Below are 20,102 nucleotides of genomic sequence, written 5' to 3' on the forward strand. Positions count from 1 at the left end.
ACCCTGCTTTTGTTTGGCCTGCGAGATGAATCCATCCCTTCTTTTTAACAAGGACTAGTTTGTTTAAGGGGCAGAAAACTCTCAACCTTATAGTGCTAATGTCTATTTTTTGCTTCTCTAGTCACTTTACCTCCACTAGTTATATCTTAACTGTGGCTTGTTTGGCACTTTTCACATTTTTTTTCCCTCTCACTTTTTTTAAATTACAAAAGTATGTCTGCTCTTAACTAATGGTGTTTAAATCACATTTAAATCTGTAAAGATCTATTTTGGCACAGGTTTATTTAATCCATTGATATAGCAATTATTTCATTATCAATGTAGCATTTAGTTACACCTCTTAAAACTACCACATCCTGCTAAATTACTGATCAGATATGTTTTTAATCTTAAATTTTAGTACATCACTTATTCAATAGCAGCATCTTCACAACTTAAAAAATAGTATATGCAAATCTACTCAACATCTAGGTAAATCCAAAGCTCCTACACAGACAGAATAAAAGGACAAGACATGGCGACATGCTACTACGTATATTGCTTTCAGTACTCATCACATTTGATCTATTTTCCCAGTTACTTAAAAAAAAAAAACACATGTACTTTCAGTACTGAATACAAAAACAACAAAACAGAAAGCTGCTCCTTGACACTATGTTGGCACCATTTTATAGTTTTCACATTGAATTGTCACAGTAATATCTTGCTTTTTGTGTGTCTTAATCAAATTGAACGGTCATGTTACGATTCTTAACATAAAAATGATCTGGGGGATCTACCAAGACTGTTTCCACTCGATCAAGCTCTGAAGTGTCTGATGAAGTACTGCATCATAGGTAAAACCGAATGCACAGATGCACTCTAAAATGCGGAGGCGCTCGATTGCCATCGCTTTCTCGTCTTGATCTTCAAGTCTGAACAATAGTATCCCTTCATTTGAAAAGAAACACTCATTGCACCTCAAAAACGTGCAACTATCTTTCGGAGTACTTGGAGTCATTGCTGTTTCAAACGCTTGTTAGACCTCCTCACCTAGGGCACAACTGCTTGACAAATTCATATCTATGCAAACGCATCAAATTTACACGCATATACACACAAGTTCACACCATACAAACATTGATGGCTCGTAGTAAGTCCCTTGTTGAAGGTGTGATGTGCTCGAACATGATCTACGGCAATCTTCTAGTTCTACTCTGTAGGAGCATCTTCCCTTTCGCAATGTCAGTTTTGTCTAAGGGCAAGCAGACATGCACTGTTACACCAGTCATCGCCACCCATGGAGAGATGTGAGAGAAAAGAGGGTCTCTGGGTTGATGTGTCAGAATGGGGGTGCACAAAGGTAAAAAGGGGGGTTGAGAAGAGGTGAGGGGAGGTGATGGTTTTTAGATGAGAATAAAGAAGCCTCCTTACCAAACGGTTCAGATTTACTCTCCTTGGCGCTCCAATAGCAAAGGAGAGGAAAGAATCATAACTTTAGTCAGGGGGAGAGAGAGCACAGTTCTGTCTTTTTCTGTTGGTCTAATTCTTCTTTGGAAAATGCTCTCTGTGCTAACGTATACAAGTCTTGTGGTTAATGATGATCAGTTTGGTATTTTTAAGCTCATTCCAGCCGGTAAAGAATCAATATGTTGTTATAGCAGTCGTTTAGACACAGAATAGAATCGGAGGACACATAGTTTAAACATACAAAATATACCATCCTCTGCCCCTTCACGATAAATATACATGGTCGGCTGGCGGTTAGTTAGTGCACAATTGGAAAGTTAAGGTTGGATACTGCAACATGATGCCAAAAAACTGCTCAGAAGAGTCTGACCTCAACCTAACAAACCATCCAGGCTTCCTTTCCGCCCTACACTCTTATAAATAAAGGTTCAATGTTGGCATCAATGGTTCCATAAAGAACCTTTATCTTCCAAGGAACATTCCCATTGTACAAAAGGTTCTTTACGGTGGAAAAAGTTTCTTTTGGTTATTAAAATGTTCTTCACACTAAGGAAAAAAAATGGTTCTGTTCAGAACTGCTCAATGAAAGGTTCTTTGAGGAACCAAAACTGGTTCTTCTATGGCATCGCTGCAAAAACTCCCCTTTTCGAACCTTTATTTTTAAGAGTGTACGGTAAGTGAAACATTGACTCCATGGAGGCTGTTTTAAATATGAGACGTTCCACTTGAGTACATTCCATCATGGTGATGCATCAACACGATAACAATATAGAAACCCTGACTTTTTTTGGCCTTCCATCACGGCCTCCACACTTCACAGTGCATTAAGACGAAATTCAGTGTACTCAGAAAATAGAAAAAGAAAATAGGACCTTATTAGCAGCACATAAGTCACACATGGGTAGTTCTGAACTGCACAGGAAGATCTTCACATGGGCGGCCTGTTCAGTATAATGCAACCAGAACCAAATTGGAACTGGTAACTTGGGACGTTTATTAAAAAATGTGGAGGCTATCACATTAGCCACATTAGTGCAGACAACCTGGGACTTCCAGTGCAGACCATGTTACTAAGCAGCCTGTGCCGATCAGAATTTGTTCGTAGTCGTTCAGTAGTATGTGTTCATGAAACGCCTCAGAGCTCTGAGGGCCAGTTTCTGATTTGATAAGGAATATCTACGCACATTTTCCAGCACATTTGTGCAGATATTCAACTGCAGCGGCTCAAAGTGCACAATGTCTCGCACTGCAGAAGGGCAGCATAGAGTAAAGACGGGGGATATGTTTTGGGACGTTACAGAAAGAGGTTGGCTTTTATATAAAGTCGTATTCTGATACACTCCCTTGGACTTGTGCAAAGACCTACATTCTCATTCAGTAGATATGTGAATAAATTGTCTAGTCCCCACTGTGATTTCAAGTCTGTGTATGTTTAGTTGTATTTTCAGCATTTAAATCTGGTAATAGTCTGGTGAGGCTGTGTTTGTTTTGTTGTATTAATATCACTGTACAGTACATCTGCCCCTATTCTCTCTGTTGGTGCCGACGGTGCAGTTATCACTGGACGTTAAATAAGACATATATTAATGGACACACGATTCAATCTACTTAAATAAAAAACTAAATCCAAAATTTTGTCTTTACATTCATGTCAACCTGAATTCACAGATTAAGAAAAACAAAAAAAGGAAATACCTCATTTTTTATGGGTGAAATCATATTAATAAATAACGTTGATGGTGATGATAATTTGTAATAATAATAATAGTAGTAGTAATAATAATAATGATAATAGTATTTGTATAAACACCAGACCTCGAATCCCATAGAGAAATGCCACAAACTCTAGAAGCTCTGGTACGAAAGTTTCAGGTGCATTTAGCATTCTGGCCTATGTCCGCAACATGATCTACAAGCTTCCCTTATGCTAACAACATCTTTAGTGGCAATGGACCTGGTCGAACTGGAACCCCAGGTCAATGTCTAGTGACGCTGGGACCCCTTCAGCAGCCTCGGACCCCTTGCCCTATCCTGCCCAGCACGGGGAAGGGTCAGGCCGGCTGGGATCGTGAGGGCTGAGGTGAGGGGGGCTGGGGTGGGGTGGGATTTGGAGTGTCACAGACTGGGGGGATATATAATCAGTCTCAGACCCTCATGGGGCATGGGCGAAAGGGAGGGAGTTAAACTAAAGACTAAAAATAAAGAACAAAAATCTGTCAGCTAGGAGGGGATGGGGGTGGGGAAAGGGCCGTTTCCTGGGATTTTTCCACCCCATTGTCCCCCATCCGACCACCTTGCCCACCTGCTGGGAACTGCAGCGCGGCAGCATGCCAGGTTGAAATGCCATTCACTGCTGTCCAGAAAAATGCACAAAAAAACCCAAACAAACAAAAAGAAAGAAAAACAAAAGAAAATCAACCAATAAAAATTCCAAAAAGATTCAAACTTAAGAAATAAACCCATATTTACATTTTACACATTTTTCTTTTTTCAAATTTTCCACGTCGAGAGGAATTTTTTCCCTCTTTTTTTTAATACTGAGATTTTTCCCACAAAGAATGTGGCTGATTTTCGTCGTTTTTCGCGCCCTCCATCTTTCTCTGTATCTTCCCCATCCCCCACTCTTTCTCTCTCCTTTTTTCATACTCCCTGTTTTTAGCCCAACTTCTGCGGATTGGTGGCCCTCACACCCTGCTCGTATGTGATTCGCTGGCTGATAAGATATTGGGCTGCCTGTGTAGCGGCTGGCGATCCGGTAATGGTAACTTTACGATTTCTGGTGCCAGGAACAAACTCTCCCTTTTTTGAGATCTGAATGCGGGCTCCCGTCAGTTCTTGGTACTCCACAAGCGTTTTGCCTCCCTTCCCCAAAATGGCGCCCACCAAGTTCTCCGGCACTGCAATCTCCACCACATCTTTAGCCCCCTCTGTCAGCTTCTCAGTGGCCAGTAGGGAGCTCGCCACCAGCGGGGAAGCGGCACTCAGGTAGCCATTGGTGGCTCCAGTGGCGGCGGCGAGCGAGCCTAGTGTGAAACCTCCCAGGCTGGCCGCCGGATGGCCGGCGCCGGTGGACGCATCATTGGCGTAGGAGGCTAGCAGGTTGGCGGCCGCGGCAGCAGCAGGGTTAGCGCTTGCAGCCACAGCGGCGAGGACTCCAGAGGCAGCTGCAGGGTTTAGCCCCAGACCCAGGGAGTTGGTATTGTATCCATAGCTGGCTAATGTGTTTAGTGCGGACGTGATAGCCAGCAGGTCATTCCCTGAGAAGCTGGACATGGTGGTGGGGAAAGCACCCACTCCAGCCAGACTGGCCTGCCCCAGGAGACTGGAGGCCGTGGCCGCCGCCGCCGCGGCAGCAGCCGGCATTACCTCTGCAGAGTTGGCGTACGGAGAACCAGTGGGGTTGGAGTTGGCCACGGGGCCGGAGATGTTGGAGTAGCTGATGTTCAGACAGCTGCTGCTCTGCGGGTCCTCCTGGATCTTCTGGACGATGATCTCGACGGCCTTGCGGTTCTGCTCGGGCTCTCCGCTGATGGTGACAACGCGTTCCTGCAGGTTAATACCTTCGGGTTTCTGAGAGAGCTGGACCCAGGCACCGGACTGCTCCATGACGGCCTTCACGGTGGCTCCACCCTTGCCGATGATCAGCCCTGCCGTACTGTTGGGGACTATCAGCTTGGCCTGAAGGAAACATAAGCAGAGAGGCTGGTGTCAGTTAATGAGTCACTCTAGAAGTCTAGGAAGTGCCATTTCTCAGTTTTGGGATTTAAAAGTAGAAAGTGTGAATTTATTTTTTATCCACTGGGAGCCCATTAGTTGCAGACCAACCAATGTCTTTGAACACAAACAACTACTTTTGCGGAAACTGTGCCTGTATCTGTTTAAACCAAGCCTGGCTTTTAGACTTTACAGTGATTACTTTGCTTCAAGTTGCCATTTCATCAATTGCTGTATCATTAAAGCATTAATCAAGTTGCATTTGACAGAAGAGCTTCATCTTGTAATTTATTGCAACAGTGTTCTCAGTGAGTATGTTTTTGATAATGTCTGCGAAAACAATTTCCTCTTTAATAGAGGGGGGGGGGGTGTAAACAGTGGTTACCATGGTTTCTTCCCTACCTTAGAAAGGCTTGCGCCTCTGATCAAGCAGTGACTCACGCTGGTACTTTTTACCAAAGCTTTACACAGTGCATACCGATCTTGTTAAAATGTTGCTAAAAGCACCCTTGATAAATGTGGTGGTTAAAATGATTTGGGATTTCTTGCCTAAAAAATATATGAATTTGTTTCTATGTTCCATTTTAGGTGCTGTTAACTGCGTGCGTAGTAACCAAAAAATGAAAAACAGTATAAAAGGATTAGAAACATTTTGTTTAAAAGAGTTTAAAAAAAGAAGTCTAGCCAAATTAGATTTTTTAAACTATTTTATTACACTCACTCAAAATATTTAAAAAAGTTTTTTTTACGCAATTTAAATAATAGTAAAATGCCATCAAATTGAAATGAATAATCCTTACGTATTTTAATTGAATAATTGAACAAACCTCAATCAATTACTTTTATTTTTCAGTGTAGACTGCTATATATCATATTAAAATACAAAATCTGAAAAACAAGTTTAGCTGAGTGTTGGTGTTGTTAACTATAAAACTATTAAAAATATGTTTCACTAATTGAAATAAAGCTAAAATAAAATATAAATATTAGATAATACACTTTAAAAACGATAAGAAATGTAAATAACTAAATTAAATAAGTTGAAGTACTAAAATTACTAAAACTAAAAGTTAAATAAAAAACATACCAAAATTATACTTTTTTTTTACTAAAATTAAAATGAATTGATTGAATAATAAAAAAAAAGCTTATTCAAATTATTAATAAATACTATATTAGTATATAAATAATACTGAATTGACACTGGTTTATCTGAAATATATAAGAAAATATAAATATTATTATATTAGTTAACATTACAAAAGAAGAAAATACTGCAGCACTGATGAGACCAGAAAATGATGTATTAGAAGATAAATATAAAGATGTGTTTTGTTCTTGTACTTCCTGAGCAGTGAATCACTAGGTAAAAACAGGCTCCTCCTGAAAAGCATCGACTCCCAGGGGTCAGTGTTTCCATGGAAACTCAACTCCAGCATTCAAGAGGGACTGAAAGGGAGTCGGAATGATGCATAGCAACCAACCAACCACCCTTCCACCCCCCACCTCACATGCTCGCAACCATTCACTTAAAAACACCAGCTACTTGTGCCATAACAGTGCGTATGCTCATACACTACCAACAATTCTGCAAGAAAACATCACACACTTTTTGATTTTCACTTGTGTAACTTGACATATTCACTTATTAATTGAACTGACAAATTAGCGATTGATCTCTTTGATCATTGCCGGATACATCTTACTGTAGCATTGTGAGAAAACAAAATATGCGGTGTGGTGTTCGCTTTGACAGTTAATTACTCTGTATAATGAAAAGCCCCAGTCCTCCGAGAGCGCTTTGACAATGCTGGATTCAGAATATTTGCACTGTCAAAATGACAGATCGAGAGATGAAAATTGTAAAAAGGGGAGACGAGAGGAGCGGGTAGATGTGAGTGAAGAAGGATGTGTGTTTGTGGGGGCGTGTTTTTGTATGTGTGTGTGTGTGTGTGTGTGTTTGTGGGGGCGTGTTTTTGTGTGTGTGTGTGTGTGTGTGTGTGTGTGTGTGTGTGTGTGTGTGTGTGTGTGTGTGTGTGTGTGTGTGTGTTTACGAACAAAGCCAAGGAGAGACTAGAGGAAAGGAGAGAGAGGTTGGGGAGGGGTGGTGATCGGCTCAGCCTTTACGTTTGTTTCTTTTGTGAGTCGCTTCGTTCTTTTCACTCTTTGCCTCAAGGTCTGCTGAAGCTCGCTGCCTACAGACATGTCTTTCAGAGGCTGTGTAGCCTTGCCACTGTAGCTCCAACTCTCATTCAGCTCAACTGAATTAGCATAGAAATGAAAAACTGCCGACAGGTAATTTCATGGACTCCTACATTCACCTTTTATCTTGCTAGAATACACAGAACCTTGTTTAGAGAACATTTTGAGCAAAATCATATTCACAATTATCGTGCATTGGAAAACAGATTGTTTTTGGCACTAGAGATGTACTGTGTTTGATCAGTTCATATACAGTACAGTCCAAAAGTGAAGTTAGCAGATCTATTAGCAGATTCAAAATTGAGACCTTTTGTATAAAAGAGTTCACATGATGTCACAAATAATTTAGTGAACCCGAAATCTGAAATATAATTTTTTTGCTTTTACATCGTTTCTTTTGTCACTTTGTCAAAATCCTAAAACTTTTTGCCAGGCTTAAATTGGATTTTGTATTCATGTGGTCTTTTAAAAAAAAATCACTAATAAAAATCATTAATATATTAATAATTACACTTCTAAACTCCAGATCTTGATCTCAAATGTTCATATATTAACATTTTTATTAAATACGTATACTGTGCGTATACTATTCATTAATATTAATTAATAAATATTGAACATAATAAATAATGAAATTAATAAATATTAAATTCTTCCAAATAAAAAGACTGATAATAATGCCTATATACACACTTCGTTTAAAAGTTTGGGCTCGGTATCATTTTGTAAAATGTTTTTGAAAGTCTCTTTGCTCACTAAAAACACTGTGAAATATTTTTTAATACACTTTAAAAGTTAATTGTAAATCTAAATCTTTTGTAACATTATAAATGTTTTTACTGTCAATGTCCTTGCTGAATAAAAGTGTTTTTTATTTGAAAAAGTCGGTAACACTTTTTTCACAGTGTCATTATTACGTTACACTTAGTTACTATAGTAATAACTATAAATTATGCATAATTACACGTAACTAACCCTAAACCAAACCAAACCCAAATCCTAACCCTATAGTAAGTACATGTAGTTACTTAATATTACTTAAATGTATATTTTCAGTGTATCAAAGACACCTAAAAACCAGAAAAGGCTTAAATGAAAAGAAAATGTATCTGAAAATAATTAATAGAAAATAAAATAAAATAATAGTTTAATTACTTTATCTGATCAATACATCCATATATTCCAAAAATATTATTACCAACACTCTTATACTAAATATCCACAATATGACACAGATGACTATTAGCATCATTAAGTGGCATTTGTTGCTACTTTTAGCAGATCCAGCTCCTTCCTCTTCCTTCTCCACCTCTTTCTTTATGATGCCATCATTTGCTATGATGGCATTTGGCAGTAGAAGTGCTGATAGAATCGAGCCTGTTGGGTAGGAACTGAGCAGTGTCAACACATATTCAAGTTAATTTGACTGAATGCATCCAAGTGCTGAGCTAGAGGAGGTGGATGCCCGCTTCGTCTATCTATAAAAGAGTAAACGGAAGAGGAGGCTGAGACAGAGAAATAAAGAGTGCAAGACAGAGAGAGAGAGAGAGAGAGAGAGAGAGAGAGAGCCTGCTGCTGCTGCGCCACCAGTCATCTGGGACTAGAAGCCTTTGATGAATTGTCGGGAGGATGCTGCAGGGGGTTGTGGGTAATGGGCAATGAAAGATTGGTCAGCCATGAAGGACATGTATGCACTCCTTATGCAGACTGTGTTACTTTGTTCTATTCCTGCTAAAAAAAAAAATTAAATAAAAAATAATGAGAGCAACATCTGAGGCTAGCACAAATTAATCAAAGGATATAGTCTCGTTCTGTGTGTGTTTTTGCTGAACGGGCAGATAAGGCCCCGGGAGTCTTCGTATCCGGCTGCACATTATAAAAAACCTTCTGCCACTGAAAAAAGCAGTTCAAACTTCCTCTAAACTCTTTCAACTAGGTGCTACATGTTATTGGAAAAAAACTTTGCGATATTTACTTTTTTCGGCTATATGTATATTGCAATATGAATAAATGCAAATTTGAAAAGCTGGAAAATTCTTGTTTGATCCTGAAGACATTTTTAGTGCAAACCATACTTTTATGGCTGAACGATTTGGGATTTTAATATAATAGATAATATATTATTATATATTATATTATATTATTAAATAATATATTAAACTAAATAAGAAAGATACTGTAATATTGTAACTGTTGTACTGTTAAATGAAAAATTAAGTACTTCATAAAATAACATTTGTGATTTTTATTATAATTCTTATTAAATAACATTAAACAAAATAAGAAATATATTGTAATATTGTACCTGTTGTACCATAAACTAATAAAATCTAATATTTCGTAAAAAGTATTTTATGAAACTTGGTACTTTGCACATGGGCAGCTCGTGGATCAGTGAAGTACTGCATCATGGATGAGCAGTGCCATATATTTATTTAAATTAAATTGCAGTCTGCACGATTTGATAATCACACTAAGATATATTTCGGTATATCGTGGAGTCCTATTTTCTACTGATGTGCCAGCAATATGTACCCAGTCCTGAAGGTGACAAGGGGTCTCAAACAATGACCCCTGGCGCATCCCACCCGACTTGGCCACACAGCAACTGTTTCCCCCCTCCCAACCTCGGTCTCCGAAACAGTGCCTGACTCTAGAGCCGTAGCTGTTTGCACTTTGAAGTCTTAAGCGCTTGCCTTTGGGTTAATCGCCTGTCTCCTGATCCCGGGCTTAGCCGCCCATCTCTGTACAGCATCTGCCTGTGTGCTCTGGCTGCTGGCATTGACAAAGAAAAGAAAAAAGACTCCATACGAGTTAAAAATAACACTCTGTCCTCCTCCTCCTTCTCACCTTGGTCTTATGACTGTCGTGAGAGGTTGTTGTTTGCTAGCGAGGGTCCTCTATGAGTGGTCACACTCTCAATTTTCACTCCCAATAATTCTTTCTGTCAGGCTCAGGCACAGCAAGTGGTTTTATATTTTGAGCACAAGAGCAAAATGCAACGGCCGAGGGATTACGCCATTTGAGCTTCTCAATGAATTTGTAGTGCCAAGGAAAACAAATCATTTTAACTCTCAGCTCTTTAGACTGCATTAAAAAGCCCCAAATCACACGAGTGATGCTCACAAAAATTACAGTCTATCCCGTAATGGCCAAGCTCATAGTAAACTAAAATAAGGTCCTTGGCCTCTCCAAAATCCAGTGTGCTGCTCTCTTCAACATTAAACATTAATATTTACAGTCTCAGAATGTAACAAACATTCTGAAATCTTATTTAAGGGATAATTTACCCAAAAATGAGAATACTGCCATCATGTACTTTTTTTCAAACCTGCATGACTTTCTTTCTTTCTTCTCTATACAATAAAGATTTCTATACAATAAAAATGTGTCTATACGATAAAGTCACCGAGGTCCTAAACAACATTGGATCCCATTAACTTGCCATTTTATAAAACAAAAAAAACCCTTGAAACATTCAAAACCTTTAATGTGTTCCACAGAAAAAAGAAAGTCTTACAGGAATTAAATGAGTTGAGGTCGACCGATTGATTGGTTTCGCCGATTGATTGGTACAGATAACCGAATGCTGGAACCATCGGTTATCGGCAAAAATCCATTCCGATAGTTTTTCCGCGTTGCGTCCATTGCTGGAGCGGCTGAGAAGGTTCTGCTGTCATTATACAGTACGAGAGCGGCTTCTAGAAGCAAAACAAAAACTATCACTGACACCTCGTGGTGTTTGTTTTGACACATGAGGCTGCATGCTGCACAAAGACAGACACTTCCAATGTGGATTTAAAACAGACAATGAAACAGTATATACAGTACACTACAGTACATGTACAGTGCATGAACTGATGTACACTTCATATCATTATAAATTAATTAATTTGTTGATTAGATGCTGCCTTAGTGGTGAACAGCAATATGTTTGCCGTTGAGGCGGAGAGGAGGCTAACATTAGCAGTACCTCAAGCGGTTAAAACAATGTGACAAAAACACACGCAAGCCCTACCCAAATGATTAAGGTCACTATTGTTACCAACTATTTGCATTAGTTTATACCCAGCTGATTGCTTTTATGCATTCGTTATGCAGCGAAGTTGTATATTTAAAGCTAGTGTCATGAGAAAGCAAACTGTATCGTCATGCAGCCAACAGAAACAAATAAATAAATCAGGAATGCATTGATTTCGGGGGTTTTTTTTATCATCACTGTAATACATATTTTGTTATTTTGATAATATAATCATCAAGTGTTCTAAAATAGAGGTAAATGAAGTGTTAAAGTATACATATAATACACATTTATCTAATTTCAATGCTATGGCTTTTGTGTAGATATAAAGATGACCATCTTTATGCATGATTGACAATAAGAGTCCATTAGTAACATTAACTAAGGTTAATACAAAGTACTGTTCATTGTTAATTTAAACATTTATCAATACATTAAAGTTGAATCTCTTAACATTAGTTGATGCACTATGAACTAATATGAATGATCAAGGTATAATTTATATATTTATATTTTTTATATTTAAAAAGTACAGTACATTTTCATGATTCAGTACTGTTTTAAATTTTTTGTAATAAATTTCAGCACTATGTTATGTGTTATGTTTGGTTTCATTCAGAATTCATTTTAAAAACTATTGGTTGATTAATCGACTATAGGCCAGTGCAGTCCAACTTTAAAATCCACAATCGGGCGACCTCTAGAAATGATGACAGAATTTGGTAAACTATACCTTGAAGCTCATATATCACTTATTTGCATGTTTAAATATGTTTCGATTTTTAAATAAGGATATCTACATAAAAATAAACTTGCATCAGAAAATATCCATCTGAACATTATGATCTAGTCTTGACACAGAAACATCACAGATCTCTTCAGAACTCAAACGCAGAGCAACACCAAATGAAGTATGCATTACAAATGCATATTTAATGAAGATTTATTATTGATTTTTATGCCATTTCGGACAGCTCAAGTCCTGCATCCATCAAAGAATGTTACAACTCATATCTCCAGGGGTCTGGCTCAGGATTAGAGATGTGCGAGCTTCGGATAGAGAACATCCTCTCACACATAGACAATATGAGATCACCACAGTCCAATATCAACGGGACGACCTGTTTTTAAGGTAGGTGTGACACTTGCTGTGAGACTTGATATAGACATGTCAATTCTTCTGAAATAGCCAATATGATCCCTGATAATAATGCTCAACATTCTGAATTATTAATATCCTCTTGTATCATCCATCGGACATGTGATTTCAGAGCTTTATTTTGCATATATTGTAGATTGACAAGAGTATTTTTATGAATTTTTAGTGGTTTCTGGTTATAAAATAATGTTTTGAAATGATTAGATCACAAACTAAGACATTATTATAGTGAATATATATTTGGGTTTGTATTTGAGTGCAATTTGTAGTACAATAACTATAAAATTATGTCTTGAAATTAGTTAAAAAATTTGTTAGACCATTTTAAAGCTGAGAAAGCTGTGAAATTTAAATATTTCACTCACAAAAAAAGGCATTTCAGCCAATTAAATATTTTATTTTATATAATAAAAAAAAGAAGATTTTTCAAGACCTGGTTAAAAAAGGCATAAAATATTTTAGCCAGTCATCATCTCTCCAGAGACCGGAGCAGGGAGGGGAGGGAAGGTTGGGCTATCGGGCGGGAGATTTTTTTTCTTCTTCTTCAATTTTAGACGTTATAGCAATTTTCCTGATGTCGCTTTTAATTTAGAAGATGAGCCGGGAACAGCAGTGTTTCGCTTGGCTGTCTCTATGTGTGTGTGCGGGCGTATTGCTCCAATGAGAACTTTTATTAGATTCATGATGCAGGATAATTAAATAGGCTGGCTTTAGTGGTGTCATGAAGGGAAAGGATGGTTTGAAACAGCACAGCCACTTAAGGCAATCCCACTGATCAATATAATAGAAGTAAAGCTGTGGGTTATTATGAAAAAGGCCAGTGATGCATGTAGAAAATCATTCTTTTCTCTTTGATGTAGAAATAGAGAATACAGAGAAATTGTTCCATTTTTCAAAGTCATAAGCGAAGCAGGAGGAACCGTTGATGGTGTTCCTGTGCCAAATCAAAATGTTCATGAATACTATGTGAATAAGCTTCAAAATTAATTTCATAGCTTTAATGAAAGTCCAGAATATGCGTTTCTTTTCTCTTTATTGCTTAGCGAATTATTATAATTGCCATATGCAGTACTGTAGATTTTCAGTTGAATAAATTACATTGGGATTGATTTGTTTGGGTATGCAGTAAGTGCATTATTTTGCTCACATATACAGCATTTGCCAGCTCTTCAGTGACGAAAATGGCCAACTGCATTGATTCACTGTGTCTACCTATAGACAACATTAGGAACTCTTACATTCCTCTGCATTAATGGTCCATTTCCTTTGTAGATAGGAAAAACAGGATGTGGGAAGCAGGCAGAGGAAAGGATCAGAGGAAACCTGTGCTGTCAAGAAGAAGCCACTGAAGGCTGGCACTTCAACATTTGAGTTTAGTCAAACTCTGTTGGAAACAATGAGGCGTCTATAACAATGAGCCATCTAGATGACCAGATTGATTTCCTGTGCTGATGGGTGTGTGGATTAAGTTAGGTGTCAGCCGCACTCCTGCCCTGACCATTTGGTTGCAGGCTCAGCGGTTGACGTTCCTGACCCTAAATCAGCAGCTGTCGCTTAATATGACTTTAATTCTTGCCATCTATCTCTCAATCAGTGTGCACTGCAATGAGATACATGCCACGACAGCCGCACGTGTGGTGACAATTGGAAAAGAACGCAAAGGCAATGCATGATCAAATGACATCAATCACAACTCAATGTGGCCAAAACCGGACTGGCATTGGCAAAATTCTGACCAGCGAAAAGTAAGATAGATCATCTAGTACCAAACGAACTAAAATATAAACAAAAAATAGACATAAAATATAAAAATGACTTTAATGACTTAATATTATGTGTATGTGTATATGTGTTTGTGTGTATATATATATATATATATATATATATATGGAATCTTTTAATTTACTATATATATATATATATATATATATATATATATATATGGAATCTTTAAATTTAATATATATATTTAATTAAAATATATTTAATTATATGACTAAAAAAATATTTAAACGATATGGTGAAGTACCAATGCCTATTGATCAGTCTATCTTTAAGATCTGATCAACTTTTTCAAGGACAGTTAGTTATGACTCAACTGTACATCCTCATATAGAACCTTTTTAATATATCACCAACATCTAAACTCTGTATGTATATATATCATACTCATACAAAATTATAAACAGTTTGTCATATTGCAGAGTGCGGAAGAATGCAGTGATGCTGTCCCAGCAGAGACAAGAGTGTGCACTAAACTGAGATGTGTTGCTCCACTGATAAGCCCTATAATTACATGCATAAATAATTAGGTCGACAACTCTGCAGGGCTAAGCATCTTGGACTTATGTTCTAAGAATTCAGGTTATGGCCCTGTCTTCACAGAAACTGCTCAATAAGCACAAAGAAGAAGCTTCCTTAATGCACAGGCTTAACTAAAAATTAAGAACAGAAAACGGTAGCATGTCATAAATTATTCATGAATACAGCCAACTCTGTCTCTTTGTCCTAAGGGTGATTTAATTAAGCAAATGATAAATAAAGGAGAAGAATCATTGATGTGGATGACAACAATGCAGGAGCCCAGCAGATCAATGGACCATAATGATGAAGTGACCGGTGGCGATAATCTCCTAAACAGATAGCCGGTACACAATCAATGACTTGCCTAATTGGAACACACTCAGAATCTTCGAGAGTTTGTTTGCTTGTATAATGCAAAGGCCAATCCAAGTGGGGATTGTTTGACTGAGTTAACAGTTTATTAGAAAGGATGATATAATAAAAATGTCCTTCCTCACACTTAATTTCATTCTGTGGCTATATTCATGGGTCTGTTTACTTGTGCTTTATCACAACCTATCAAATGGGAATCAGATCAAAACAGAAGTGCGATTTTTTTTAAAAATTTTAACACATAGAATGAATAAAAAGGAAGTTCACAATCTTGTGCATGTGCTCTGCAATTCTGCAAGGATAGAGAGGAAACTGGAAATGAAAAGAAACAGGAAATGGGGCGAGTTAAAGGAAGTGATGCCTCACCTGTTTGACACGGTCAGGGTTGACTGTGGTCTGTGGCTGAAGTATACTAACTGGCTCTGTTTTTTGAGCGCTCTGCGGCATTTCCCGCACCTTCTCCGCGATGAAGTCATGGACGCTATTCAGCGCCTCTACAGTGCCCTGGATCAAGCAGACGCGCTCTGTTGTTCCTGAAGGACACACACAAAGAGAACTCCAGGTTAACCTCAGTGTAATTTACAGATGTTGTCCAAAGTGTGCTGTAAAATGAATAAGAAAATTGCAGTGCTGTGATGAGATGAGGGCAAAATGAGCATGTTTTTCCTCATTATAAAATGTTTTACATGTGAATAAATGAATAATTGTTTTTAAAATGATTTTTTGAAAGTAAACATTCATTCAGGTTACCTCATGGGGGCAGCCATATTTAGATCACATGACCAGCCAAAAAATACTTATTCTCAAATGCGTTCTCTTCCAGATTAAATTAGTAATGTCAGTATAGGTCAGTGCGTAACAAGTCGTCCAAGACGATTGCCATGTCATCAAATAAAATATAATATAATAAACCACCCCAATAGAATTATTGCACATTGAAATATACACATGTAAACATAACATTTTATATATTAGTGCTGTTAAATCGATAAATTGCAATTAATCGCATCTAACATAAACGTTATTTGTTTATATAATATGTGTGTATATATATTGTTATATTTATCTAATATATGTGTGTGTGCGTGCGTGTCTGTGTATGCATAAATATACATATACACAAACATTCATACATACATATATATATATATATATATATATTATGCATACATAAATGGGTGTGTACACACAGACATACATACTACATATGATATATATATATATATATATAATATTTATACGAACATATATTACATAAACAGAAACTTTTATTTAATATGCGATTAATTGATTTGACATCACTAATATAAATATAATATATAAATATGTAAACAATTATTCTAAATTAAAATGAATTATTCTAAATTTAATTTAATTAAAACTGACATTGGTCAAATCTTTTGAAATTCTGACTAGTGAAGAGTCAGATGACCAATGAATAATACACAACTGTTCAAAATTTGGGGTCAGTAAGATATCTTATTCAGCAAGGCCAAGGATGCAAGGTTTCAACAAACATATTACACAGCACAACTGTATTTAAAGAGCAACATGCAGGTTGGACACCCCTATATAGCATAGTGTATGTTGATGATAGAACAACTAGATTTCCTTAACTGGAGTAATATATATTTAGCCATTAACGATATTTTGAGATAAATTGTGATAAAATAACTTCCGCGTCTGTAAAGCACTAACCGGAAGTGACGATCGGCGAGGGAGTCTGGTCAAATTCAAGCTCAGATTACAATGGATGCGAATGAAGAAACCGAGTTCTCCGATGTGGACGAACATGCTTATGATGGCCCACAGGCCTATAATTATGACCCTCCTAGGCGAGATAGTAGTCAGGGGGATTTCAGGGGGAGGAACAATGGGCAGAGGAGAGAAGTAGAGTTGTGGTGTCAAGAAAACTAGTGGCGAATAGAGCAGGTGACTTGGTGAGTTCATGTAAGTTAGCACCGTGGCTAATGCTGGTTCATCTACTGTATGGCTAGTACCTTGGCATTTTGCAATAAATCTGCTTTAGCAAACATACGTTCGACCTTGTTCTTGATTAAACATCCATTTAGATTGTCTTAATTTAAGCCAGCAACGTTTTGTTTTCTCATATTCTACGCTAACAGTGATTATGCAGTCCATCCAAGCTGGTTAGCAGTATCTACATTGACTAAATACCATGCCATAACAACAAATTAATAATGACAATACCTAAGCTACAATAGCAACAGTCTAATGGCGCTTTTCCACTGCATGGTATGGCTCAGTACGGTTCTGCTCCCTTCGCTTTTCCACTCCGTGGTACGACTCAGCTTTATCTCGGTTTGCTTTTCAACTGCAGTTAGTGATTCCATTTAAAGCAAGCCGTACCGTACCATGCAGTGGAAAAGCGCCATAACAGTCATATCCCATCCGCGACTCCATCAAATCTCCAGGTCGATAATTCTCCGGAGTGAAATGTGCGCCACAAACGACCGAGTGTGTGGTAACAGACGAGGCAGTGAAGTCTGCTCTCTTCACCTGCACAAAACGCACCCAAGACCGAAAAGCCTTGTTTTTCCTAGAAGGAAAATGATGGACACGATGCCCTGACAGGCTGGAATTCGTGCAACTAGCACAAACACAATAATTTACCATTATGGCTTCTCTAAAACTCGATCTACACCAACTACACCAACACCCAACAATGAGAAAGCTGACCGCGAGCTCTTTTATTTACCTCGGCCTACGTCATATGACGCGTTGCTATAGCGGGAAAGGCGTATTCCAGAGCCTAGTACATTTTCATCAAAATCTCAATATCAAATGAGATCTCATTAGTAATTTCTACATATGTGTTTTTAAAATACCTCTGCAGACAATTTAAAGTATTAATTCAGAAATAAATTCAACCCTGCATGTTGCTCTTTAACATTGATAAATAATAATAAGAAAAGTTTCTTGAGCACCAAATTCTGAAGGATAATGTGCACTGAAGACTTAAAGAAATAGCACTTTAAAATGTATTTGTCACCTTTTTCAAGCTCCCTAGTACTTTTTTTTAAGCATGTTATGTCCCATGTCCCATTTCTATAGTAACCCATAGTTTTTTTTTTACAGCTGCTGGTGTAAGACTGAGGTTGTACAGCATGTTTTTGCAATTGATGGTGTTTGGAACTGAAACGGGGATGGAATGCTTTTTTCCTTACATAGAAGTAGCATAAAATATCACCAGCTGACAAAATCAGAAATGGCTGATAAGACTTACTTTCTGTTTTTACTCAACTAAATGATATAATATTATAGTGCACTGTTTTTATGACAGGCATGTACAGAGTATCAGAGTAGTATGTGTTATCAGAGAGTGAATCCGTCAGTCAATAGGTTATCAATCACATTACACGAGAGACTACAGACATTGTGTTAGGAGGCAAACAAGCAGCATTAAAGCATCTGCCCATGTAAATACCATGGATCTATGTACATGCAGACTGAAGTTATGGGAGCAGCTGCAATAACTGTCGCCTGGCAAAGCTACTATTTTTGGCAGCCTATTCACAGAAAGCCTTCCATTAGACGCCCCAAAGTCTCCACTTTCAATTAATTCTGATACAATATTGGCAATTCGACTCCAGCAGTTCCACCATCTCTCCTACAAAACATGAGGAAGTTCAGTGCATGCACACACATACAATCACCATTGATTAACTGTGTTTTGGTGCAGACTCTAAAGGAATTAGCCGACTGCAGTTCTCTGATTGGTTACTAATCCTTCTACATTATAACAATTTGCCTGAAAGCGTGCTTCTGGGATATTTATCATACAAAACCCACACAAAATCACATTGCACCATAAGTGAGGCAGTCAAACGTTGCCATTCAGATACAGAAATAAAAACAAAAGCCTAAAGTAGAAGGGAAGAGGGGGAAAAAACGCAACCAGACTGATCCGAAGCCAGGATCTCTTGGCTCCCGAGAGGCTGGGAAGAGAATCGGCCCTTATCGGCACAGTGCAGTTGGGTTTTCCGGTTTCCTTTAACCTTCTATTGTTTACAAGCATGAAAATAATTGGGTTTGGTCCCAGACTAGCTATATGAAGCCGTGTTAATACGCTCAAATTGAGGAATCTCAGGATCATGGATGGGATCCTACAAAAAGAAAAGGAAAAAAAGCTTTGCTGAGCTCCCGACAGCTGGTGGCCCAAGAGTAATCTTTGACGGACCAATCGGGGTGGTAGATTATTAGAGCAGAGATCACCATTGTTTTGGCAGGGAGACGGGGGGGGGGGGGGTAGGGTGTGTACCACACCAGTCAAACAACTGTCAGAGATGGAGGACTAGTTTTGAAACACTACTTATGTTTATGGTGTGTATATATATATATATATATACGGTATACACAAACAATGACCATTAGTTGAACTCAACATGCACAGGCGAGGTTATAGCATACAAGCAGAAAGCTTATGTGATGTGTTGACTGTCTGGATGAAGAGTTCCTGGAGAGGTTGTGATGTGTCTGTTGTGAGATACTCAGCGGGATATAAGAAAGGGGTGGGGTGGGAGAGTGTTTAGAAAGAGGTCACTGAGGATCTTCTTTCCTCTTGCAAATGGACGGGACACTTTATGACACACGTTTAAGTTTCTGCTCATGGAGCTTATTGAAAGTGATGGGCAGTTTGCTTTACCACCCATCCAAACACATAAACACCCCCCTCAACAGCGCTCTGCCTCCTCATTAAGACACAGCAAATAGTAAGGCTGGGCAATATTATATGTATACACAATATATTTTATATTATTTGGTTGACAATATAAAATTAACCAAAATTTACTTATTTAAATGAGAGAGAATTGATCAAACAAAAACTGGAATGGAACGTATAATACATACAACTACTAC

General features: G+C 37.9%; 1 protein-coding gene across 2 annotated transcripts in view; it reads right to left on the bottom strand.

Annotated features, from left to right (window-relative positions):
* Window positions 1–265: 265 nt before the first annotated feature.
* nova2 (NOVA alternative splicing regulator 2) overlaps window positions 266–20,102 on the bottom strand; it is a 49,832-nt gene continuing 29,995 nt past the window's right edge. For both annotated transcript variants that reach the window (XM_077208232.1, XM_077208231.1), the window contains 2 exons: window positions 15,588–15,754; window positions 266–5,127 (listed from right to left, as the gene is read on the bottom strand). In XM_077208232.1, the coding sequence (XP_077064347.1) occupies window positions 4,105–5,127; window positions 15,588–15,754 (1,190 nt within the window). In that variant the 3' untranslated portion in view covers window positions 266–4,104. The remainder of the gene's footprint in view (window positions 5,128–15,587; window positions 15,755–20,102) is intronic.

Source organism: Siphateles boraxobius, unplaced genomic scaffold, assembly GCF_051911475.1.
Source record: "Siphateles boraxobius isolate OS27281-9 unplaced genomic scaffold, OSU_SipBor_1 6, whole genome shotgun sequence".
NCBI lineage: Eukaryota > Metazoa > Chordata > Actinopteri > Cypriniformes > Leuciscidae > Siphateles > Siphateles boraxobius.